The sequence below is a fragment of the Rissa tridactyla genome, chromosome 2, assembly GCF_028500815.1.
Source record: "Rissa tridactyla isolate bRisTri1 chromosome 2, bRisTri1.patW.cur.20221130, whole genome shotgun sequence".
In the NCBI taxonomy this organism is placed as follows: Eukaryota; Metazoa; Chordata; class Aves; order Charadriiformes; family Laridae; genus Rissa; species Rissa tridactyla.
The window spans coordinates 149,469,663-149,497,058 of record NC_071467.1 but is presented as its reverse complement, the minus strand read 5'-3'; the positions used below and the strand labels follow the sequence as shown (position 1 = coordinate 149,497,058).

At 42.2% G+C, this 27,396-nt stretch overlaps 1 protein-coding gene across 1 annotated transcript in view; it reads right to left on the bottom strand.

Annotated features, from left to right (window-relative positions):
• The window catches only part of GAD2 (glutamate decarboxylase 2), a 38,722-nt gene that overhangs the window by 4,434 nt on the left and 6,892 nt on the right, over nucleotides 1-27,396 (bottom strand). Inside the window, exons 5-13 of the mRNA XM_054191534.1 lie at nucleotides 27,199-27,289; nucleotides 26,244-26,356; nucleotides 22,301-22,416; nucleotides 12,374-12,453; nucleotides 8,646-8,700; nucleotides 7,101-7,217; nucleotides 5,947-6,011; nucleotides 1,973-2,051; nucleotides 151-300 (exon numbers count right to left, since the gene is read on the bottom strand). Coding sequence (XP_054047509.1) covers nucleotides 151-300; nucleotides 1,973-2,051; nucleotides 5,947-6,011; nucleotides 7,101-7,217; nucleotides 8,646-8,700; nucleotides 12,374-12,453; nucleotides 22,301-22,416; nucleotides 26,244-26,356; nucleotides 27,199-27,289 — 866 coding nt within the window. The remainder of the gene's footprint in view (nucleotides 1-150; nucleotides 301-1,972; nucleotides 2,052-5,946; nucleotides 6,012-7,100; nucleotides 7,218-8,645; nucleotides 8,701-12,373; nucleotides 12,454-22,300; nucleotides 22,417-26,243; nucleotides 26,357-27,198; nucleotides 27,290-27,396) is intronic.

Here is a 27,396-nt window from a genome sequence, read left to right as displayed (position 1 = left end):
AAAAACCCAGAAAATAATAATGTTCTTTCTTTCATGTTATATATGGGAAATTCAGGTCAGATATTCTCTAAGATGATGATTACAGAAAAAAAACCCTGTATCTGGTGTGCATTATTTTAATACAAGCAAACATATTGCAGGCAGCCCTACCTTTGCCCTCCACATCAGCCATAGCTTGAAGACATCAACGTGCCGTCCACATTGCAAAGCCTTGTCTCCCGTGTCGTAAGACAGGTCGTAGTGCTTGTCTTGTTGAAAGAGGTAGGAAGCATGCATTTGATTGCAGCTCTGCATCAATCCCTTATAGAAACAAAGACACAAACAAGTGATGTTGGCACAGATGTGACTACTGTTTTGAGGATTGCTTTGGGCGAGAAGTTACAAATGCCCAAATCCAGTGGAATATGTGTCCAAGTGGAAAAGGAAGATCAAAAAAAAGAGACAAAACCAGACTCAGTTGCTCAGTGGAATAAGTTTTTCATATCCTGTTCAGTGCCCAGGACACCTTGGTACCTGACCCAGCAATGTGTAATCTACTTCCAGAGCCAAGGCATTTTTTTTAAAAAAACCTGGATGTTGTAGTTCCTAGCATCATTATGCCTACGTTCATTTTTGGATCTTGCTTTTTATTCCTTGTTCTGGTTCCTTTTCCTCCTTTCCTTGGAAGGCTTTTTTTTCTGGTTGAGTCAGACCAAGGCAATTTGGTGACTATTCTGAATAGTATCACACCACTTTTCTAATTGCTTTGGTGTCTAAAATCCTGATTTTCATTGTTTTCTTTCTTTGTAGGCACAGTTTCTGCAAATCCCTCAGCTGCAGATCGGATGCTTAAGTGGTATAGAAAGCTTTGAACAGACAGAAGAGCATATGGCCTTTAAACAGCCAGCTAGAGCTATTTCTGGGTTGCAAGATACCATTTTGAGAGGCAGCTTTGTGGGAGGGCCAGAAGCCAACAAGGTGAAGAAACCTGGCTCATGAAAGCATGAAGTTTCCTTTTTAGCTTTTTAAGTGAAGTGCAGAGAGTCGTGTTCTGGCTCTAGTTAAGTCCTCAACCAAGTTTAAGGTATACCTTAGGGCTGTTGCCTAAAACTGCAATTTCCAGTCCAAGAAGAAACAAAACTTGGCTGTTTATCACAAAGTCTAATCTTTATGTGTAACTCAAAACTGAGATAGTAAAATGAGAGGGAAAAAAATTTGGCTTTCTCTTAATCTGAGCCATCTGTTCTCACTAGGGGTCAAGGATGGTACTGACTTCAACCAGGCAGGATTTGTCTCAGGGAACTGACCCAGAGGGCAAATAAAAGCCAGCTTCTTTCTTCCTAAGTGCAATCACTTTGCATACAATCTGTTGTACAGCTGTTAGCAAAACAGCAACCAGCTTTTTGATAGCTGGTCTAGTAAGTGGTGGTTGTACAGCAGCTGTCCCAGTAACTGATGGTTATATGAAAACTGCAGACTTGAAGGGCAATTCAAATTCTAGTGCTAAACGAAATGTCTACTTTTTATTCCCAGTGAACTTAACCTTCCCTTTTTATATCCATGTGCCCCAAAGTGGATATATGGATCAGAGCTGGGCTGAAATATCATGAAAGTCTAGAAAGTGTAACGAAGCTTAGATTCTGGACCAAATGTGATGCTGCATGTATACCATATCATTCATCCTCAGAGGACAAGAGCTGCCTACAGTAAACTAGTGGGGTTACGCAGTTACGCACCCACAACTTAACTAGAGACACAAAAGACTGTCGAGACAGTGCCATTAATTGGCTCTCTCATTTCTGCTAGACAGCTACTTAAACTCCTTTTGCAGTCACAGCCTGAGCACACGACTAGAGGTCTATTTCTCAGTTTCTTTTCTAATCCTTATCGCATTAGCAAATACTAGCTATGACACAGTTACGAAGAAAACACCCAGGATTTGCAGAAGCAAAATGTCAGAAAGGATCAGAGCAGTGAGGATGCTGGGACGTACCTCTTCTCTTACCAGCAGGGCTGAACACTGCAGTGGGACGCCCATCATCTTGTGAGGGTTCCAGGTCACCGAATTGGCCCTGGGACAGCAAACCACACAAAACTCAGACATTGTACTGTGGTGGTGAAACCGAGGAGACATTTAGTAATAATAATAATGATAATGAACATGTAGCAATGCACACCTTTTTCTGAGCAAGCAAAGCTGAAAATAATCATGGGTGATTATTTTGGGTGATATTTTGAAAGCAATGCCTTCATAAGGGACCTAATCCACTCTAGTTGGGTTTTGGATGACAATTCTGTCAACTTACCTCAGGATAATTGCTCTATCCACTGAATTTAATCAGTATTAAACTTTCTGGGGAGTCATCCACACTTCATAAACGTAGGGCAAACTTCCTAAAAGCACCCACCTGAGCGATGAACTTTCTGAAGGCACACAGCTGATTGAAGCTGCAGACAGGAAGCTGGCAAACTAGCATTTTCCCTCCCATTGATTCCAGTTTCAGTACGATTTTGTTAAGCACCTCACATAAGCAGGTTTGAAAATTCCTTTAAATTCTTCTGGGTACCTCTAAGTCTCTGAGTAACTTGGAAAACCTGGCTCAAAGTAATTTTTCTCCTCGCTCTGCTGACGGCAAATTTTCACAGCTCCTGAATTGCAGCTTGGCTATGACAATTCACACAACTGGAGGACTGGGTCCAAAATTACCACAGGAATAAACAAAGAACTGATCCCCCCTTCCACAAAAGAGTCTGATCCTGCCTCCCTTCAGGACACATTCACTGCGAAAATAGCTGTCAGCCCAGATCTTGCGAAGGAACAGGGCGCTGTCACAATGCAGCTTAGAGATGAGACATTTGGGACTGTGGCAAGGGCTGAATGGAAGACTGTCCAGTTCTTTATTATTTTAATTTTGTGTTATGCTTGACTGGCTATTTGTTAATTACTATTATTACATATGATGATTAGCTGATAGATGTATACAATTGCATCCTATTTGGCAGGCTGTCGAGGATTCACAGGATTCCACATGCAGTGATTTGAGGTTTGACGGTATAAATCAGTCAACTGGGGCATGTAAAAAGCACCCAGGACACACTTGCAGGTAACATTTATTTGAACAGGGATGAGAATGCTGGAATCTGGCAGTACTTTCCTTTGTAGGATTTGGAGACAGCGCTACAGGTTTATGCATGTCCTTATCATTTCCTGCCAAATTGCTTCCACTCTTTCAAAGTAAGCAACTCCAAACTTCACATGGACACCGTGCAGCACTTCTGTGCTTTCCTTCTTTGCTATTTAAATGGGACTGTGCAAGTGCCTGATGCAAAATCTGTAGGGAATAGTCTTAACACAGGCAACATCTGGCCACTTGGCTTGGCTTTTTGAGTATTTGGCAGCTTTTAATCAGCTCAAAGTCAGTCATCTGATTACAACACCAAAGCTAATGATTCTGAACATGCATTCAGGTCTATGAATTTCCTTTGATACGATACTTTTTAATTTTTATCTATGCTTATGCAGAATCAGGCAGAAATTCTTTAAGAGATTTCTAGGTAATAGCAGTGGTATGGGTTTTCTCAAGCAAAAGGATTATTTACTGACAACAGCCAGATGTTAATTATCTACCTAAAACGTTTAATTTACCCTAAGGTCATTTTATTTCCTCAGCTACATCCCAATTGCACACAGAATGAAGTTAATTATGTAAAAAAAAATCCACCATTTTTCATTTGTTATCAGTTGTTCTGGGCTTCAGACATCAGTATGTGCTTGAAGAAATTGCTGACTGAGACAAACAGTGAAGGAAAAAAGCTACGTGGATCCACAGATGTTTTTTGAAAGCACCTCACATTTGCCCAAATAACTGAGCACCAAGCACCTATGTGATTTTTTGGCTGTGAATCACAGACAGGTAAAAAAAAAAGGAGGAGAAGTTTTCCTTTAGAGATTTCAAATGTATGACAGGAGAGATTCAAGACTGGCAGAACCTGGTCCTCAGCCATCATTATAAACACACTGAAGTGCATTCACTGACCAGCAGCAGCTCCAGGAAGGATGCCCAGACCCTTTATGGGAGCCCTCATTCAGCTGTGAACACGCTTTCCTCACATAGCTGACACCCCCTGCCCGAGCCTCTGGGAGAGGGACACCAGACCGAAACTCCTGATAGTGACCAGACCTATCTGCTCCAGACAACAGAGGACATGCTCCCTTCAGGGTGCCTTGGAGCAGCTTGAAATCTGCCATGTGGGGACTGGAAGGCACAGTAAGGATGGTCCCGCAACTCCTCCCGCCTCTGACAGAACTGATTTTGCTGGACTGCCTGTTACCAGAAGGATGGAAGTACTCAGAGCACAGAGTGCTCCATTTAATGCTCTCTCCTTCTATCCTTCTCCCCTATCAACCACGAGTACCAGCTCCAGTTCTCTTCTACCCAGACCTGTGATGACTGCGTTGTACTCGAATATCTACCATAAAACAGGAATGTCTGTAAAAGTTGGGTCTAGTAAGTCTGCTCTAAAGGTGCCATGTTTGAGATACGGACAAACTGTAATGAGCTGCTGTGTCCATCTATCAGTGGAACAGCACTGAAAATGAAAAATTTCATTACTTCGTTGCCAAACATATGGAGATGGTGCTTATCAAAGCACTAGATAAAATCCAGTGGAGTTTTGGATCTAAAGCACATTATTTGGAAAATTCTCCGATATCGATTCAACCTGAACTTCTCATTCCAGCTGAATTTGGACAGCAATTTGGGAGGCAAATTCTATTTTTCATAAGCCGTCCTCACAGCCAACTGTGTAGATTTTTCTAACTTCCTAGATATTTGGATGTTATGTCCTTTTAATGCACAACATGTAAGTTTGGAGTGCTGACGGCAGTCTTAACTAAATCAAATTCATAGAACTATTGGCTACTTTCCAAATTTTTCACGTGAGATGTATGAGAAAGGAACTGAATCATCAAGGTATCCTCCTAATCTTCAGGAACAGGATGAGGAAGTTGTTTGCAATTTTAATTGGCAAAGAACAGCAATTTGATTTAGAGATAAAAAAGGTGGACGGGAATAATAACTTACTCTCGAACAGCATGAGCTTCAGAAATATAGACAAATGTGAGAGTGACTCCATCTAGCCCAGTATACTGCCTCTAGCAAGTGGCCTAAACAGGTGCCTGGGAAGAATACAAAACACGGCAAGCACATACGACCTTCCTCCAAATATTCTCTGAGCCCCCAGTCATTTGGGGATCACAGAATCCCGAATGGGTTTTATCTGTCTTCCCTTGACCACAGGTAAATCTTAACATCCCACGGCAAGGAGTTCCACAGCTTAACTGAAAGTTTCTGAATAAGCAGCTGTAAGTTTAAATTCAGTCTTTCCAGACTCTGGACTGGACTGGCATCACTTATGTTCATCTCTGTGTATGTGCAATGCTCACGAGCTCATGACTACAACTGTGTACACCCAGGCACAGACCCACTGAGAAGTCACTAACGCAGCCTGGAGGGGGATGTGACGGAGCAGTGGTCGGTGACCACCAGGACACCAGTCCAAACTGCAGGCGCATCCTTACTTAGACTTAGACTGCACGCAAGACCTCTGAGATTAGTTTCTTAGAGAAATGTAATTGCTAATCCATGTTGGACACTGTATCAGAGCATGCTGCAGAAACCACTCTGGAGCGGTGAATGTATGCTGGAAGGAATGAAAACGCAGACAAGAAATGTCTGCTTTGTACCACAAAACAAAACGCCACGCTACTGCGGCATTGAACAAAGGCACTTAGCAATGCTATTTCAACTGGAAGGACAGTTTACATAATTTCCTCATACTGTATCTTGGGGATAATACGGATTTTTTATTTTTATTTATAATTTTATTTGTAATTTATTTATGGTAATCACAAGTGTGTTAAAGTGCATTTAATAAATGTGTTTAATTAGCATTAATAAATCATACCTTTCAACGCCATTTAACTTCCATTTGTGTTTTCTTGACATCAGGAGCCCACCACCCCATGCTCCCTAGAAGGCAAGACACATTATCTTAGTAAGAGAACTCTGCATTCCTCCGTGATGACATCTGTGCGTTCACATCAGTTTGGGGCCCTTTCTTTTTTCCTGCTGATGTGGCACGTTCCAAAATGACCAGGCAGATGGAGCCTGAGGCATTAGCTGTGCTAACAATTTTCTTCCAGTAGCCTGGAAGCAGCAGTTTATGGCCCGTGATCTGAGTGCCCACCCTTGCCGTCTAGCTAACCCCTCCCTCGCCACCTCCTCTGACATTGACACATTGGGCTGCCCCGTGCTGCAATTAACGACTTGCAGAGCTGCTCCTGGGAAAGCTGCCTTTTCTCTTCTAGTGACTAAGTGATGGTAACAACCAGACTGGGATCTCAGCCGCTCTGGTGAGTTTTCATCATATTCCAGACCACTACAGCTTGCCCCCTACTCATTTGCTTTCGCTTACAGAGATCTGGGACAAGCAGGCATTTCATCTGACTGAGTCGTAGTTTAAGGTAAATACAAATTCTTCCTTTGAATTGGACTGATTTTGGCTGACACAGTAATCCAAAAGCAAGATACCCAGACCTACGGAAATTCAATTACTAAGGCTTTTGGGAGAAAGGATTTGCAAAAACGACACAAAAGCTATGCTAGGGCTGAAAGATGATCCTTCAGACAGATTTATTGGCAAGAGCCCAGATAAAGCTAAGTAGCCAATCTGATAAATTTCTCTAGCATTTGCATTAACCTGCTTAGCAATTTGCAGTACTTTATTCCAGACAAATGTAGCCTTTTCCTTATGTATTTGTTTTGCAGCTGCTGTAGAAGCTGAGCCAGTGCTCAGTACGGTTCTTATGTCTTTCTTGTACTAACGGCATTTAGAGATAAAGCTGAAGGCCAAAAGCACTCAAACTAGGTCATCTTAAGTGTCCCAGTTGCTAAAAGTACTGTGCAGTCACAGCTCCTAAAATGTCCCCCTGATCTGAGCCTTTCAGAGGAGTGGGAAGGCAGTGCTTGGATGTTAGACTTAATTACAGGAAGCAAATACAATGGGTTTTAATGCTAACACACCTTGTAAGCCAGCCCATGGCATAAGATGATACTTACATCCACGTGCATCCAGATTTTGTATTTCTTGCAGATGTCTGCAATAGCTATGAGAGGATCAAACGCCCCGTACACTGTTGTCCCAGCCGTGGCACTCACCAGAAAAGGAACAAATCCCTGCAAGAAAGCAGAGAGGCATTTGGGGAGGTCAGAGTGCTGCAGCCTCCTCAGCCTGCAGCAGCCCCAACTCCTCTTGTGCTGCCTCCACAGTGAGCCCACAAGTGTCTCCTAGAGGACATCCCTGCTACATTACACCGGTTTTCTCGTAGTTCAGATGCTAGTGGTATTATAATTTCTACCTTAAGGTGGCAGCAAACTTCCAAACCAGCATCCTCCATTTATTAGGATGTATGAGACAGGTGAGGGCTCAAAAGAACAATTCTGCTCCACACCACCTGCCTGAAACAAAAAGATCTGCTCTTCATGATGTCGCGTAAAACAACCCGCGACACCCTGCAAGAAGTATCTCCGGTGGACTGTGCCCTGGGCTGTAGTACAATTATCCCAGCGAGTGTGTGATCGTGTGGTGGCCCAGTCCTGTCAGTGGGAGCATCTTGCCTGGGGAGTGTCTCCTGGGGGCAGCGCAGAAGGGAGGCATGGGGATCACCTCCAGCCCCATCCCTCCTGCAGAGCCAGGAGACAGCCATCTCCACGGGGGCCGGGGACCATCTCTCGGATTCCCTTTGCTAAATGCCGTGCCTCACAGAGGAGCACTCGTTGGCCACCACACGGCTTTTGCATTATGGGGTCTTGGCTCTGCCGTAATTTATACCAGTGTTTCATTTTACATTCATTTGTAGTTCTGTTGATTTCATAAGCAGTTCTCAGAGCAACAAAGGTAAAGAGCGGCTACCTTTTTTGCACAACTGGGGTTTAGACTATCATAAAGGTCTAAACTTCCTTCTGCAACGGTCAGTAGGTTTGAGTGGCACTCTGTTGCCATTTCGCCTTATTTTTTATCTATTGTATTGCTTTTCTTAGAAAAAGTGAGTTTTTAATGAAGATTTGTGTTCATTAGTGAGCTTTGAATGCTGTACGTCTAATGAATATTTACATAAATGTTGCTGAAGGGCTGAGTTCGTTGCATACTTTAAATCTGATGTTTTAATTCTAGCTTCTGCTAGAATTACAAAAGCAGTGCATTTTTAGAGATGCGTGAATTTTCGTTTATCTTCTTTATTCTATGAGGAATATTTTCAATGCATTAAAATATGTACAAATTCCCCAAATGATTACTCTGTTTTTGTCAATATTCAGCTGAGAAACTGCATCACAGTTTGATAACATAAAAAAGGAGGATGTTAAGCAGAACAACATATTTAAAAAAGCCAAATAGCTCATGGAGTTTATAAAGTAGCTCTAAACCTATTTTCGCAGCAACTCTTGCCTCACTAATTGCTGGGCTACATTTCTGAGAAATAAATCAAAAGTTAATGGGCAAGCCTGTGTTGTTTTACCAAGGAAAGCAAACCAACTAGCTGTATCATTGTTCTTGGTTTGTTTTTTTTTTTTCCATTTTGGAAGCAGAAAAGCTAGTAAACTTACTTTTTGTTTGGCTTCAAGAATTCTTCTTTCAAGGTCTGATGGGATCATTTTCCCTCTGGAGCAAGAGAGAGTTATATCAGAAATTTGATCTTGAAATCAGCTCTTGCTGTTACTTCTTCTCTTAATAGGAAACCCAAGTAAGGGACAAAGTTAACGTTTTTTGCCCAAGGCTTATGCAGCATTGAGGAACACAGAAAGACTCTGACCATTAGTCTGAGTTATTAGCCTAATTATTTTGTCAACCAGTTTGCATCAATATGGTGATGGTAACTGAGAGAAGTTATCTTGTGGCCACCCCCGTTAAAGTCTGACGCTGCTCCATGGAGCCTCCTGGTCCTGTTAGATGTTACAGCCCTAGGAATATGCACCAGACTCCCATGGGGAGACTCAGCCCAGGGTCTCAAGAAGCTCAATGGGTGTGAAACCCCATGGTCCCCTTTCAGCAGGCAAAGAAAATGCCAGCTGAGCTGCATGGCCCGGAGCAGCTCTGGTGTAAGCTGTTGTCTCTGTGTTTCCATCTGAGGGATGAACTCATTTCAGGGCGACTGTTTCACGGTTTGGTGCATTACATGTTCGCATTTGCTTGAGGCAGGATATGAGAAGAAGTTACCAGCCTGGACTCATTAAATGCACTGTCAGGCCCTTTGTATTGTCTGTATATTGTATTTGCAACACCTTACGGTATGAACGTTCTACCTGACTTTCAGACTCAGTGGTATAAGGCTTGAAGGCTAATTTATGAAATCCTGCAAATTAATGAGGCACAATTTAAAACAATGCTGATGATACTGAATATTGAGGTTAAAGTTTTCTTTGCTCTAGCCACAAGCAAGACTATCTAAGAAGAGACAGTACGCATAAGAGCAATACAAATACGACAGTTCCCTATGTTACAGGAATAAAATCTTCACTGGCTTTGAATGTTGTCTGCTTAGATTAATATTATTTTTTAAAGACTTTTTCAGTTCTCAATACAGCTGTACGTATTTTTTCTTTCACTAAGCACTGATTTCCCATTGCTATGAAAAAAGAACAACCTTTACTAAAGCTCAAAATACTAGTTTCAGGGAAACAAATAAAACCATTAGTTTTAGTTTTGATTTTGCATAAAAAAACCCACATTTTCATGACATTTAGATGAATTTAAATAAAACAATGTATTATTAATTTCTTATAATAAGATACTGCTAGGTTTTTCAAGTTTTCATTCTTACACAGCTCATAACAAGGCAGTCATTTTTTCAGCAGAAATAGGTTTGTACTCTTGAGTTTTTTGCAAAATCTGCCTGGCATTTTACTTATTCAAAACAGTAAAAGACTAACTGAAAAGAAAAAGCTCTACCAAGTCTAAAAACTAGCCCTGATCTTTCTTGCAGAAGTTCAGGGTCTAAGGAGTATTCAACTCATAGTGAGTTCCATAGTTGTCTTTTCTTCAAAAACTGTTTCTGGGATCATTAGAGGAATAAAGAAAAAAAAAAAAACACATGCCAAAGGAGGCAATGAGGTCTTTCTCCAAACATAGTTTATATATTGTGTTTTAATGATTTCTAATTTGTTGAGCTTGTGCATAGAAATGCACACAAAGCTGGGCAGACCCCTTCACTGCCAATGGTTTTTTTACCAAGACAAGTGATTATCCAGCCCCTGGTCATGTTGAGTATGTGCAGGAATTCATGGCCAGGAGAGCGCAATGTCCAAGCAATGCCAAGGTTTACTAGGGAGCAAGCAGCAGGTTGGCTTTCAGTATAGTCCAAACTCGTGCTGGAGCACTCCACAACAAGCAAACTAGCCAACAGCATTGCTTATTTGCACAGCTTTTTCATGTGTTATCATCTCAGATGACTTAGGACACTTAAAATGCATTGCAAAACAACAAGCTGCTTCTTAGACAAATCTCCCGCAGATAATGTGGCCGGGGGTTACACGAGATATGCTAGGCAGCATCAGAGGCAGGAGGGCTACAGGGGGAAGCAGAAGAGACTCCGCAGCAAAAGGACACTGAGGATGGAATGAGGGTTAGTGTCAAAGTCTTCTCATATTACCCACATTTGTACACAGTCTTCGCTGCTGCCACACCAGACTGAAGTGTTACGACCCCAAACCTGCAGGTAATACACTACTACTACCAATATGTCTGTGTGGTAGTAAATGAGGCAATGGAAATATATGGTTGTCCAGTCTCAGGCATGACCAAGAATGTGATTTTCTACATGTTTTCCTGGCTTGAAATTCACCACACATTCATGGTCCCATGATACAGCAAAACCAGGCAAACTTGGGGGTGTGGGTCAGGATGGGGAAGAGAGGAGCCACCAACAAGTGTGTTTGGCCATGCTGGAAACATCAAAAAGATCGCATGGTGCCCCCTCACACTCCCATAGGTCTCCATCTTCACAGCGGGTCCTCTCCACCACACCAGCCCACCTCCCGCGCCAACAGTCCACTTTGTCCTGGTGGTGTCTGCTGGGATTTGGTGAGACATGCAGTAATCCTGCTGTTTACTCCAGGGTGGGTAGGGTAAGCATTGTGGTCTTCACAGAAAATCATCACGCTGAATTTGCCCAAGAAGAAAAAGAAGACACGACTTCATTGATCCACATCTGTCTTTAGTGAATAGAAACAATTGGAGGTTTATTTTGATGTGTGTTGGTTGTGTTGATGTTGTCATTAATTCCTCTTCATGGAGTGCTCAGTCTTTTGTTAATAAAGAGATAATAAGTCCATAAGTCAATATGCAGGCACTGTGATTAGCACTGTAAATTGCTTAGTTGGTGCTCTTCTTATAATGTAGGAGCAGAGTATTTTGATAGCAGTAAAACCTTCCCTTTATGCTACAGCCATAAATAATTCAATACCTTATAACAATCTGATATTTGTGACTCATAGTAAGAGCATTTTCTGTTGAAAAGATTCTCCATAGAATGAATAAAGACTGTTCTATTAATTTTTGTCCCATAGAAAGCTTTTTTTTCCTGTAAAATTGAAAATCTTCATCAGAACATTTTGATTTTGTTAATATATCTTTGTTTTTCTCAAAATTGGTTTTCGTAGAGAATCAAACCAAGAAGTTATCTACCACTGGTTTTGGAGTGCCTATGGGACCTGTGGGTTAGGTGCCTGCTGTGCTGCCCCTTTCCACGGGCCATCTCCCTCCTTGGCCTGTGCTGCCTACAATGCTGCCAAGACCCTTCTCGGCACCTCCCATTGCAAGAGTGTCCCCATTAAAGGCACTGTGGGAACGTAGTCAACACGAGAAGGATGATGGGGGCACGAAGTAACAGAATTACATTAACAAATGCGCCTCAATATTTTATTCCTTTAAGTGGCCTACTTCAGCTCATTTTAATGGATCAGACTGTGAGAGTATCTAAATGTTCCATTTTGACCAAAACCAAGCTTCTCCCTCATTTCTTAGCAGAATGTGTAAAGAATGATTGTTAGTTCAATACTTTGTTTCACATCAGGATGAAAGAAAAAGATATACCAGAAAACCCTGAGGAAGTGAACTTCAAGACCTTTTATGAGCTCCAAAAACTGACTCGTAAAGAAGCTACTGACAGAGTCAGTTCCTCAAGTGGGATAAATTAGTGTAAGGTTGCTGGAGATGACAGCACTACGATGAATTACACCAACTGTTGACTGCATCCTATATGCGCTCTCTGAGCTGAGCACCTGACAATCCTCTTTATGTACCAATAAAAAGAGCTGCATTTGGCATCTTTACTTACCTTTCATCACATCTAATCAGAATCACACTATCTGTACCAATACCCAAGGCCGCAGCTCCTTTCTTCACAGAAAAGTGACTCTGAAAACGATACATTTATTATTATTTATGATTTTTATGATTATTTCTTATCCAATTTAATATAAAACACCACACTCGTGCAAGCCCTTCAGCAAGTAGTCCCACACAGGCAGTAATTTTATTCATAGACTTTTTGGAAACTGATGACTGTGATTTGAGGCTTCCTATCAGGTCACTACAGTCAGTTAGAGAAACAGCAATCACTCTAATCTGGATCTACTCCTGGAATATTAAATACACAACTGTGGCTGATGATGGACCCAAATTTTCACCTTGATGCATACCTGCGGCTTCTATTGCTTGTACGGATTCAGCTATGAGCTTGATTTACTGAAACAAAAAATTCTCCCCTAGAGAATTCATTTAGTTTGTGGCATCCAGAGTGATGTGCTTTTGCTGTGTAACTTCTGGCCAAATAATATACTGAGAGAAATTAAGATAGGAAGCCTAATTGTGATCTCATGCCAGTGAAAGCTAGTAATAACTCCCATTAATAAATAATACTGCAGTTTAAAATCAGAACTGGGCTATTAGTAAGACTATTAGTTAATCTGTATGTACAGAATAAAATGTGGACGTTATATACTGGAGTGCAAGTCAGCCTAATTTTCTCTAGCTCATAGGACTTAACTCCTGAGCCAGTGTTGGTTTATAATTCAAATACAAATCCTAGTGATTATGATAATGAAATAGTTTTCTATCAAATTATACCACCACGAATCTGATTTTGTATTAACTCAAACCCAGCTGTAACAATATTGTCCAGAGTAATTTTAACTACAGATTATTAAACTTTAAAGAAATGGAAAGTCTATGTATACTACAGTACCATTAGCTTAGGATGTAACACTATAAAAAACATCAAGGAGATTCAAATCTCACAGGGCTTTTTAGGTGTCTATGATGTTAAAGAAGAAAAGAAGACATATAGTCTGCAGAAGACCACAAAGCAGAGAAGTGATCACTATTGCTTTGTCAGAGGAGTGTTTCAACGGTAATGCGAGCAGCAGAGAGCTGTAGGGAAAGAGATGGACATGACAGTTACGCACATCTGCTTCACTTAAAGGCTGTGAAGTCAGTGGGATCTCACTGCATACTGAACGGCTCTGTACGTACGTACAAACACTTTGAGAAATGCAAATCAATTGTAAACCAACTTCATCAAAGAGAGAGGAAGAAGAGCACAACTACAACATGTACGTTCAACTTAACAAGTAAAAAAACAAACCTTGTGTTTTAAAAATTGCTCAGGGGATAGTTTTCATTGAGTCCCAACTGCTATGTTTAAGGTTGCGTAAGAGTTTCCACTCCAAAATCCTTTTTTCATATGCGTCTATCTCACCATTTTGGCTGAAATGCTTCAAGTTTTCATGATGCCCATTGACTTTTTCAAGATTCAGACATTTTGAAGAAGTTCAGATTGCATTTGAGCCATGATTCATTGGTGACACATGGACAATTTGAAAACACTTCAGGTAAATGGCCTTTTTCATACTGCATTGATTTTTTTTTTAACACAGTGGGTTGGTATAGCTTTCTCCCATGGGGCACGGCTGCAGTATAACAACAAGGTGTATTGAGCAGCCATTGACCGTGTTGCCTAGACTTAAAATCAGCTTTTAAGGCCCTAGTACAGCAAAACATCCTAAACCCCTGAACAAAGCACGTTCCGAAATGTAAACATATGCATGTCAGACTGACTTTCGCACAGGCTGATGATCAAACGAAATGTATACTCATGTGTTTAGAGGAGCAACAAGGAATTTGTGCCTGTGCTTAAGTATTTTGCTAAATTAGACTGGGTTCATTGCAGCTAGTCTAATCAGGCTTAAGTCATCAAGTAAGCTCCCTCCGCGTTCTGGAGGAAACAGGCACCTCCAAGGAAGGATTCATCCAGCATGAGGGTTGCTGGTTTAGACTGGGTGCTGAATGACATCAGGTGAGGAGATTTCCACCCCCTCCCTGCAGACCAAACCCCGTGATATCTGCTGTCTGTGAGTGGAAAGTGTACAGCACCTGCAGGCATTGCCTCTCTGGAAACTGCTAGATGGTTGATTTTAACACACTGTTATTGTCTAGCTGATTAAAATCACAGGTTAGTGGTATACTCAGATTAGATAGGGATTTTGCCCGGCTGTTTTTCTAGTTGGGGTCACAAGGTGCTAGGAAGTATTTACACTGAACATCATGGGCCTGCTCAGCATCACATTGATATTTTTCATGGCACGTTCCTTATTTCGTGTAACTCAATTTTTGAACAAATACATTTCCATAAGCTTCACCAGCTTAGCCAGTGGACTCTTCCCAAGTACAAATGCACTGTAGATTAAGGCTTGGACTGTGACCCATCCACAAACCTCTAGGCATGGAAGATACTTCAGTCTCCTCCCAGCCTTGGGGTTTCCCTGAGCCCCACGGTGCAGCAATGCGACTTTAGAAGAGGCCATGAGGAGGCTACCGCCATCAAGAGGCTTATAAAAATTCCCAAGTTCAGGAAGGGATCTTTGAACGCTGCAAAAATTGAAACAGACCTAGAATATTGCCAGCATAATGACAGTTGAGTGATATGCTATGTGAAGCTAGAATTGAATGTATAGACTTAAAAAAATGCGGGGTTTATTCATGTATTACACAAACCTATGTGCACATACTGGGTAGTGTAATACGTAAATACAGGTAGAGAGGCAGGAGTAAAGAGTCACAGATATATTTCACTGGTTTTGAGTCAATGACATTACATTGATTAATTTTACTCCTTATTCTATACTAGTTAAAATAGATTTACTATTGCAATTTGTTTGTCTAATAGAAAATAGAACTATTCAAAGTGCCTTAAGAAAAGAAAATACAGCTTTGAATGGTTTACCATGAGGAAGCAAATTAAGCCCATGTGCTCAAAGGCATCCACTGGAATATGGCCAAGCTCAGCTGCCTCATCGAGGAGTCTCGTGGCACTGCTAAAATGGCATTGGGGAAGAAAATGAATGTAGTGCTGATAGCTTGGTTGCCTGAAGGCTTTTTACAGACTGAAGTAAATTCGGCGGTCAGGAACCAAAACAGGTTTAGGGATAAATTGGGAAGGAACACTGAATTCTGCACACAGAAGGGCAAATGCAATTACAATTTCTAAACAAACTTTGAATATGAAATTGCTTGATCTGTGTATACAGTCACAGATCTCTGACTGCTATTATGTCTTTGGGTCTCAGGGTAACATCAGAGGAATTACTCCAATTGCCTGAGAGGCTCTAAAAGAGACAGAATTAAAGTGAAAACAGAAAAAAATACAGTTTTAAGAGCAAAGAAAACTTCCCTAATAATGATGTATGTTAAACTTTACTTTAATATTCCTGGGATGGTGCTGAAAATTTGGTTGCCTGTGTAATATAAAGGTAAACATAGAAAAATATAAAGGTCAAAGAGAAGGAATTGTAGAAATAAGCCTGGTTAGACAGAACTCCTGGCAGATTCAGCTGGGCTAATAGGGAAGGACAATAATTGTGGCCCCTTTGGGAATACGGGGGCTACAGACTGTTCGGCCACGCAGGGAAGTGAGCCTGAACACCAGCTTTCACGACACAGCCATGTAGGAGTTGCGCAGATCTCAAGTCTTACGGTGGGAGAACCCGGGTCAAAAAGGGAGGACAGGGCAGCCTGCCTGATGCCAGTCCTGCAGGAAAAAACCAGGCTAGGAGAAGCTGGCAGGTCCAAAGCTTCACCACTGTCCTGTGCTTGCCAGAGACAGGAGGACACCCCGTTGGGAGCGGGCTATCACTGCGGCTTTCTCCCTCCCTGTGGTGTTGCATTGCAAAAGGGTGCATGGAAGAGCACAAATACATCCGCAATAGAGATGAACCCCAATTTGTCTCTGAAAAGAAACGTGGTTAAAATGCAGTGGTGAAAGAGAAGGCATAGAGTATTAGTCAATATTAGTGACAAGAGCATATTATTGGTCAGGAAAAAAATTGGCGATTTTGAGCCAGGGGAATCTTCCCTTTCTCTAAAATTTCAAAAGCCGTTAGGAATAAGTTCGTTTGCCTGATAGCCACTTTTTCATAGTTAACTTTGTAAAGTAAAAATATACTGTAAATTTATTACGGGTGCAATAATGAATAGGTCTTTTGGAAAAAAGAAGAATTAGATAATTAAAAACGTTATGATGATGAAAAATATGGCATTGTTATCTTAAATGAACAGCACTTCAATATGCAGATGCTTCTATTTTTATAGCTTGCTAAATTAATTGCTTATAATCCGGCATGGCTGAAGCTGTCAGGAAGAACCATCCTCCTGCCGTGAGCCCCGAAGGCCAGGGCTGTTTTTTCAGATTGCAGTGGCTCCCTGCTCACATAAATCCAGAGTGGCACAAGCTTTGTGAAGGGAGCTCATCAGGAGCGAGTTCCCAAATGCTGAGTGAGCTGAGCCATCCAGCAGCTGAAACCTCTCCGCGGTCTGCAGGTTTGGTCGCTGGCAGACCTGGACCCCAGCCTCACCCCATCAGCCACACGCCAGCAGAGGAGGTGGACACACTTTCCCCTCCACCTCTCCTGGGCTTTAAACAATGTGGCATGCCTAGAGGTGTAGGCTGGGCTACTTCTTTCTTAATTTTAATCATCTAAAAATGTGTGGCTGGTCTAGGCTTGCTTTTTGGGCTCCCTCAATAGTAGGGAAGAAAGGGTACCTCCAGAAGGCACGTCATCCCTGAAGCTTTGGCACCCATTTTAGATAAGGACAAGCTGTCTTCTGCAGATCTTGCTCTTTTTATTGGCTATAAAAAGTGTGTAGACAAACTCAGATTAAATGTTTATGCTTTAGGTGATTAAAGTTAATCGACACGAATCCTATCTTTAACATCTAATTGTAAGCTATAGCTTTTCCATCAACTATCTACAAAAAGAGTATACTGTGTCCCATCACATTTTTAAATACACTGTAATGATATATGTATTTGATATTGTTTCTCTTAGCTGCTGCTATTCAGTTTTTAAAGTCATTACTAAATGTTGTGAGACCAATGAATATATTAATTTCTGCACAACATACTAATATTTCCATCTTTTGCATTTTTGAAAAATATAATTTCACACTGCTTCTCTAAACCAGCAAGACTCACTTGTTTTTTTCCAGTGTGGATAGTTTTACAGCATTATCTGCTGATAAGAAATGTTGCACGAGTTCAGGAGGATCCTCTGGCAGTGTAAAAGTCACAAGATACTGACCAGATGAAGGATTAGACCCAAATGACAAATGTCTCCTTTGGGATAGGCCACCCTAGAGCACTATTCTTCTGGAAAATGTTTTTACTTTGATTTGAATGGTGTTACTTGAATTACGTTGCTCCTCAAGTAAGTCCAAATTTTTACCGTTTCCCCCTGGCTTCAAACACCACCCAATGCATTAGGGTAATGCAAAGAAAGAACGTGTGAATCCATTTGATTTTTAGTTTCCTTAGGTGGAAACAAAACTACTCCCTGCTTACTCTGTACACTCATAAGTCTAACTTACAGCTTCGTAATTCATGCTACACGATGGAAAACACGATCTCCAGGCTCCTCAAATCTTTCCCTGGAAGCCCCACCAGAGAGGTCACCCCTTGGACTGCATCTTGCAGGTGGCACTCCTGAAAACTGTCTCCTAAATTGCCTGGCCAGAGGGCAACGCTACATACCATGGAAGTGGTGGGACTAGAGATCAGCTTTTCATTCTACACAGAAAACAACCCAAATCTTCCGTAGGCTGTGTGAAATGGAGGGCTATCAAGCTGTCTGCATTGAGACAGAAGTCACTTTTTAATTTCCTTCTGCACGAAGAACCTCCATATTAGGTTTCAGAAACTGTTCAGACAGAAACTTTGCCAAAGACACTCTCCTCCCACAGCTACGGGTGTAGTTTGTCGTATTCCCTGCAAATAATGGGGCTTGTCCACAAGGGGAAATCAGCATGCAAGAAGCTGAGGCGCTGATTTATTGCAAACTGCCTCCCATCTAGTTGCTGTGTGGATGCTGCATGCACTATGGCTGAGAGGGTGCTCCCCTACCACTGCAGACAAGCCACCTCTCACAGGTGCTCTTGGTGATCCCCAGAGGATGAGGTCCCTCCGAGTATGTCTGGCTGTCTACAATGCTGACACCTTATACCCGAGCAGCCAACAGACCCTCCCTTCACAGTCAGCGCACGCTGGAGCTGCACTCCCAGTGAAGCCTCGGGCAGCAGCTAGTTCGCCCCAAAAGCAGGGCAAATGGGGGGATGCCGGGGGTAGAGAGAGCCTCTCTGTATCCTTTTGGGTCTCTAACTGGGTGAAGAGGTCCCTTACTGTCAGATCAGACTCGGTCACCTGCCAGTTCTTACTCTGCATTTTCTTTTCCAAAGCTATGACATTTCCTTGGTGAGCACCTGGCAAGACATTCCTCCTTAGGGGGCTGCTAAAGGGATGGGAAATGAGGAAAGCTGATGAGGACTACCTGAGCACAGTCTTGCTGGGTTGGAGAACAGAGGAGATGAAGAAATCTCTATGTCTTTCCAATCATGACCAGCTTTTTTTTCCATTTTCTGAACTGTGTATTGAGTCTGTACAGCCTCTAATTAACCATCAAGTCCGTGGAAAAGCTGCAAGTCTCTTACGCTATTTTAGTACTACCAATAAAAAGGACAAAGACTGTTTTGTAACCTGAACCCAACTAGTTCTCCACGGGTAAACTCTTCCTTTCTACACCCCTTTCCTCCTCAGGGCAAGATGACTTTGTCCTTTTTGCCTGCTAGGGGTGATCTCTGCTCCATGCTATTCCCAGCTACTGTTGGATGCTGTTTCAGAGAGTGCTGGTTGGCCAGGTCAAAATCACAACAGGGAATGGGTTAAAATTCAACAGGACTTGCCCTGTAGACAAATAGGTCAACTAAAATATTCTGAGAAGGCAGCTCTCCCTTTCAGCCCCTTTCTCCACACTGAAATAGAGATGTGCTCATCTGAACGCTCACAGCAGCCCAAAGCTGATGCACTGGGACATAGGAGGAGGCCTTCGTCTTAGATTTTTCATTGTGTTTGAAACAATAGGCTAAAATAGCTTTTTACAACTGGCATCCATCACTTTTACCCCTCTGAGTCAAAGTCTCTTGCGTCATGTGCAGTCCAGAACAGCTGCCCTGAAGGACATCACTCTGCTCCTGCACCGGCGCAGATGACAGACCCACTGATGATGCACTGGTGAATACACAGGATTGAATGAAGTCCTGAGTGCAAGTGCATCTCAGTAAAATTATACCTGGACCAAGACCGACTCAAGCAGTTATAGTGTACTTCACCACCACTGGTGAAACAGAAATAAGCAGAAGCAGAGTGAGAGATAAGTCCTGGTCCTACTGAACAGCTTGGGGAAGATCTGCTTACTGGGAACATGCATGGTTAGAATAGTCCCATACCCTATTTTAGGCACCTAATGTAGGCTGCGTATGCCAGAAGGCTGATCTCTGTATGGTCAATGCACAGAAGTAGGTGAACCCCTCCCAAAGGTGATTTAGAACATCTAAATTAAGGAGTATTTAGGTTCCTAATTTGGATGCTCTGAGTTTGTCTCCAGAGGTGCCTCTCTTCACTGGTTGTGCAGAGAGTGAGGCTTCTAATTTAAGAACGTGATGCACTCCTAAATTAGGAAGGGAATTACTTAGGAGCTGTGAATTACTCCTCCCTTCCCTTCTCCCCCACTGGCAGCTGAACCCATCACGGCATCAGACTGAGGCCAGATTCTGATTCCAGTAATATTGGCAGCAATTGTGGTGTAACTTCATTCATTTATAGCAATAGAAGCTCTAGACTGGTAGAAATGAAAATAGAGTCGGGTCTGTGATGATGAAATTCTTGTCTGAGAACTGCTGATATTGGAATCTTTGCTTCTGACTGAAAATTCCAAGACAAAAATCTCCAAGTTTCTAAAGACTTGCAATAACTTTAAGCTTTGTTTACCACCTTGCTATACATGCAGAGCATGTGGAAATGATAGTATTCCGTTTGTACTTATGCTTGTTCCACAGCCATCGTCTTACAAGAGCATCCAACTGTGGCAGAGAGAAACTAGAATCAGGCTGGGGAGTCTAAAAGTAAGTAGAAGATCAGAATGACAGGATAAATAAGACAAATGATGTTCTCATATCTTAGTCTCTATTGAGGTTCTGCATGACATTTCCTATCTAAAAAAGGACTGTAGTTCTGGACCTCCGCAATTCCTGTAACAGCCTCTACCATTTTGGGGTTAAACCCTAATCCCATATCCTTTGGGCAATTAAGAGTTAAAGGTTCCTGTCTCCATGTAGTGTGGTTTCTCAACTTCCCTAGAAATGTGTCATTACATACTTTATTAAAAACTTCACTGAGGAAGGGACAAAACTGTAATTTCAAGATACTTTTAAAATGTAACCGATTTTAGATACTGTTCTACGGATTCTCTAGTATATTTGATTTTGGAATGTTTAATTTGCTGAGGGAACTGCTTCTTCCCTGGCATGAAAACACAATTATTAAAGCTCATTTTATTATTTTGAGACTGATAGCACAATTTGGTTCATTGTTTAACATTCCATGACTATGAATACAATGAAATTCTCGAATGATTAATAGGATTTGTTATTTTAAATAATCATGCTGAATCTTATTTGCAAGACTTACTAGGTCTGTAACTTACATATGAATAATGCATCTCTAGCTGTACAACCAATTTTGGAGAGCTGCTACTCATTTGTAGAATATCTTTCGCTTTGACTGCTTTGGGCACAATTATTCTGCAACACGAAGCCCACAGTTGTGCATCGCATCTCATCCTGTTGCCATGAAATGCATCCTCAGAGGCATTTCCTCCCAGACATTTCTGGTCGGTTTTTAGGACGCTTTGCTCTTCACACTTGCACAGAATGGAAACACGTTCTCTGATAAGTCAAAAAAGGCAGCCAGGAGGATGTTGTTACCTAACATGGACAGTATCCTGCTGAGCCTCAGCCACAAAAGAGTCCCTTCTGGCTGAGCCCACACAGCTGGAGAGAAATTTAGAAGCCTGAAGAAGAAAGCTCACATCCCCTCCTGGATACAACGCTTCCTCTTCCCCTTCCTCCTGCACAAGCATTCTCCACTATAAGCTGCAAGGAGTTTTAAGTGTCCATAAAGCTGATACAGACAGAAACATGACTTCTGCATGGTTGTTCAAAGAACAAAAAATCTCTGTGTTTCTCCCATGAGGACCACTGATTTCTCCTGTGCCCACCTCCCCTCACCTCCTGCGCTGCCTGACCCCATCGGTGCCTGTGAGGGGCCCGGGTGTGCTGAAGCTTTTGCTCACAGAAACCCACAGCAAAGCCCCGTTCCCACCATATACCACAGCTGCTCTGCTGTACACACACACACGGCATTTCCATACTACTGTCTTCATGTATGTTATCACCCTCTCATTAAATAACAGCAGGAGGGCTTTCAGCTAGAAACATTTTGATTCCAAGTGATTTTCTGTTCCCCCAGAGTGACCCACACAAAAGACATGCCTGGCAGAAAGCCCTGAAGCCCGACGATGAGTTCTCATCATTCGATGTGGTCCTTTCCATTCACATCGACGTTTATACAGACACAAGTGAGAGAAAAAAAATGGCAGTGGTTTGTAGAGCCTGCTCTCTCTGGGTTTCAGCCACAGACAACTGCACGGCTCATCCCTCTATATATCAAAAAGCCAGTCCCTTCCCATTTTTTTTTTATTCCCAGTGAAGGAGTAACAGAAATGAAGACAGTTGGCTACAAATTCCCGTTCAGCTATTTTCTTCATCATAAATTCATACAAGCAGATGTAAACAGATAGGAAAAAACAGGAACACATACATGTTCTGATGTGAAGGCAACCAGTCTGGGAATAGCTGCCATTCCTTTTTCTTTAACTTCTGGGAACATCTTGAAACGTGCAATCAACATAGCATACATGTTAGATATGGCACCACCTGGAGTCCACAGTAATATACTGTTACTTTTTCTATGCATTGTAATATTATTGCAGAACAAATGACAAGTCTTGCTATAGTTTTTCTAACTCCCATGTTAATGCTTCTGCCTAACGGCACATTCTTCTTCCTGACGCTCCTCACAGCTGGGTTGTGTAATAACAGGATCTGCTACACCCAAATAACAATATATGCAAAAAGTACTTCTGAAAAAAATGATGGGGGTTTCCTTTCATCCTCATTTTTGTTACCACTTCTCCTTTAGTCCCCAATCTTATCTTTCCATATGCCATCAACACATAAACCCCATTCTGTTCCACCTCCCAAGCAGATGCCACCACAAGGCAACTTCCTAAGCAGCTTCCAAGGGCAAGCCCTCCCAAACTGGGGTGGTGTTTCATGCCCCTGCTCTGAGGAAACCCACACAGTGAGTCCCAACAGACACTATCTTCTGGATAACTGGAGTGTGGGGAGGGAAGAGAAAGGAAAAGGGGCCATTCTGACAAATATTTTTGTTTTTATTTGTCCTCTGATGGGAGCAAGGGGAAAAGGTTAGCTGTCCCTAACACTAGCCTTAAAATCACTGGCATACACTGGCTTAAAATATCCACTTCGATATGGGTACCAGATGACAGCTGTACAGTATTCTGTTCCCATATTTCAATTGTCAATGCATACATTAAAACTGAGCATTTTGCTTTTCCCTTTTGAGATTTTTACAAACTGAGCCTCTGTGTCTACAGTCAAATAATGTTTGGTTATACATTAATGCTGCATGAGCACTATGGGAATATAATGCAGAACCTGAGGCAGAGTCTGAGTACTTTTACATTTGTACACACATAAACACACATACACAGACATTTATACATAAAATCCATCAGTTTTATCCTGTATATATACACTATATATATATACAGATTGATTATATATTTATATATATTTATATAAAGCAAAGGTGTATATTGATCATGGGTTTAGGCTTTTAAATGAACAGGTCAGAGTGCAGCTGAGGTAGAGTTCAGCTAGCCCAACTTTCACACATCTAAAAATGGAGCGAAGAGCACAAGACAGGCACTTCCAGAAGATGGTTCAGCTCGCTTAAGGTAGCTGCTTGTGGCAGGTGGGATGACTTGCGCTGCAAACGCATCCTCCCCTCTCCCTTGAATATATGGGAGCTGCTGTAACTAGCCCAGGGTAGGCATCCAATGCTTGGACAGCCAAAGCGAGACAAGATAAAACCCACCCTTTAAGCAGATCAAGGTAGCTCTGCTGAAAGCAGCGACATCACACCATGTTACACCAGCCGGGTATATGCGCTGGCAAATTTAACATTGTTTTGACTTTGTTAAGATTTGTATTTATCCCGCTGGAGATACGTAGACCGTTCCACAGCCCACAGACACTGTGCCATTCATGTCGAATCAGCGTCCTCGCTCTGCTCTTGCAGCGAGGCTGCCCCTGCTCTGGGCTTTCCCTGACCTCACTGGCCCTCCCGTCAATCCAAGGGAAAACGCCACAGAGGGATTGCATCGCTGGCAAGGGGGTCAGTACAGATCGGGCTTTTTCTTCCCCTTTCGACTATCTTGACAGGTACGAACGTATTTCTACAACTCTTTTCACAAAGGACAAAACAAGAAATGGAGAGACTAAGAGGAAATGTTCGGATACCTGTCCCTAAAAAATGCAGATGTCATATAACAGCTGATGATGATGATTTAGGTGACTGAACTAAGGTGTCCAAGTTGAAGCAATTTGGCCTATCTTGTCCAAAGTCATTGACTCAGTGTCAAAAGAATTTCTTCGGTACCAGGTTTTCCTATTAGTATTTATTACCTAGCCATTTAGCCTTAAGCTTATTAATAAGCCCTCATTCTGCCTTTAATTTTGCAGCTGTGTTTACACCCATGGTTAATTGCAGGCAACAAAACACACCTACAGAATTTGGAAAACCTAATCAGGCCTTTATGCTTTGCATGTATTGATACTGTATATGTCATTCCAGAGAACGCAGAGAGTGAGAACCTTTTCTTCACAACACTAAAGCCTTCAGGTGAAGCCGTGACGGTTTGAAATGACAAGACAGCACAGAGACGATTTTGATTATTGCCTAAAAAAGCAGAACCTGCACACCTGGGAATTGCTGCCTTAAGTGAGTGAATTAGAAAGATGCACTTTGCACAAACCAGAAACTGCAGAGAAAGCAAGGATGAGAGGGGGCAGCACGGGCACACACCTGCCAGGGAGCCCGTCCCCGCACAGGGTTCCTCTAGATGAAGTGACCTCCGGCATCCAGCTCTTCCTCAGGCATTCATCTTTCCTGACTCACCCTACCTCAGGCACAGTTTGCCAGATTTGGGCAGATCTGGCGCTGGCACTGAACCCTTCACCCTGGCCTGCTGCCTGCACCCAGCCTCTGCCCACCAGGACTGGCTGAGCTGTGTTGCTATTGCTCTTTCTCTCCCCTCTCAGGTCCCTGACCAGCCCGGGGGGGCTATTGCGGCTCAAGCCTGCAAGGTGGGGAACTGAAGACCAGCCAGGCCAGGGACTGAACAGTAACCAGCCACTGGACAGTTTTCAAAAGCTTTGGCTTAGGTCCTGGGCTCGTGATACACATTAAGATGCTGCCCTGTGTGATGGAGTCCACGGTTTTGGTCAGGACCTCTTCAGTACTACAGTAAAAGCTGTCAGAGCTTTTGCTCTCAGTGCTTTTTAAATAAGGACTCAAGAAGAAGTAATGTAAATTCTTCTCATCTTTTTCTCCACCTCTGTGGAAAGGTCCAGGATAAAACTCCTACACCACTTCCCACGTGTGTATTCGGATGTGAGAAGCTGAAGATGAGCCTTGCCTGATCTTCTGCACAGCATGAACTGCACCTTTCATGCCCTCGGAGAGACGAACATCCCAGGCTGTTATCAGCAAGGCCTGTCCTTTGCTTAATAGTCCAAGCGTTCTTTCCCTCTCCATTAGGTCAATGAACTTTCCTTCCAGAAGGGCTCCTTCCCTGCCAGCTCTCAGTCTGTTCTCTTTTGACAAACCAAGGTGCTATGCCCAATGTCAAGTCTTTCAATTTTTTGCTATTTGGTGAGATAGATAGGCCAAAATTTTTAGCAATGAAATTCCAGAGTAAGATAGGAGGTGACAAAAAGTATATATGAAAAGACTAAGTGGAATGATTAAAAAAAAAAAAAAAAAGTCTTAACAATGTAGTGGTCATCAAAGTCAATGACTTCTCTACAGTTAATCACGCTCATTTTTTGCCTTACTGGCTTGCCCTGAAGGAAAGGCAAGGTTTCTGAGCCTTCAAGCACTTGGACTAACCAGCCACCCAAGTACCCCACTGAGCTCAACAGGCAGCTCACACACGGAAAGCTGACTGCACACTGGAATGTTGGCAGTATCTCACCGACTCCACTATAATTACTTAAAGGGATGCTACGTCTTTCCCTCTTTGCTCCAATTTCCCCTGCGGTGATGGAGAGCATTGTTGTGTTTCTTCTCCCCATTATTAATACAAAACTCTTTCTATTTCATGTAATCCATAAAAAGTGGGGACAAAAAGGAAATGCAAGGGAAATGTCTCTTCTGATTATGTTTCCCATGTGCCATTACAGCTGCTCGTAATGCAGTGCAATTTGCTCAAACAGACCCTCATAATCACATCCCTGAAATTCATAAACATGCAATACTTTATCTCAAAGAGGCCACTGGTGGTTATTAGCAAGTGTCCTCTCAAACATGCATATTTAATTATGTTTACTTTTTAACTACGGGGATGTCATATAGCATAGTCTGAAAAATAAAGAAAGCTTGAAATATCATGTACCAGGTGAAAATATCCCATCGCCACAGCCCCCTGGCCAGCCAACCATCTCTCTCATTTTCCTTAGTGTGACATATTCCAAAAGTACAAACACTGGAGCAATTTCATAGGTGAACCTGAAATGTAGTAATGTCCATATTTAATGCTTTCATCTACAACACTAACACATCTTTATCCAATATTACATTACATTACAGCTACAATATACTCTATCTTGCACTGGGTAGAGTTCTGTTTTACAATACTTTTGACAAACCTCCTTTTGATTTGATGTCAAATGTCCAGAAGGAGGAATGCTGAGAGCACTTGAGACTCCCATTTCCACCCATTTCAGTGAAACAAATCTTGCCCACCGCTTCCAGGCTCAAGGCTTTGCCCTGTACTCGAGAGCTGCTGGGCAGAGACAGACGTTCGCCTTGCAAAAACCTGTGTTTGTGCCTAGCTGCATACACATTAGCAGTCCGATTCATGATGACAAGACAGAGCACGAAGCCAAGCATGTGCACAAAAATGCTTCTTAGTCCCAAAGTGAAAAAACCCCACACATTAAAGTCTGCACCTCTTTCTTGCAGAAAGCAATGCCTCTAACTGCTCTGAGTATGGACTGTGCATAACCTCTCTACATGAATGCGACTGTTCACTTAGCACACCTTTCATTTCACATATTTGTGCATGCAAAATGCTAAAATATTTTTTTTTCTGTATATTTTTGGGGGGGGTTGGAAAACCGACATCATATATTAGTATGATGACATTTAATAGAAGACAGCCCACAGGACAATGTTGAAAGTCTTAATGAAAATAGCTATAACGACCATTTTAAAAGCAGACTATTGTTTTTCCAGCAACCTTAACATAAAAGTATTCTTTCTTTCATTTAGCTACAGCAGCTAATATTTTAGAGTATGACTGTAAAATTATATTAAATATTATTATGGAAAAAAAATCTGCTACTTACATATTAGTATTTGCTGCTGATGTCAGCCAGTCTGCTGCCAATCCAACCATGTCCAATCCAGTTGAAAGCTGATTAAAATATCTAGGGTGCCCTGCATAAGATGGAAAATGTTATCAAAAGGCTGATGACTCTGAACGAAACTATTCAGTCCTGAATGGTATATTTACCTCCAGATTTCTATAGAGAAGGAAGTGCTTT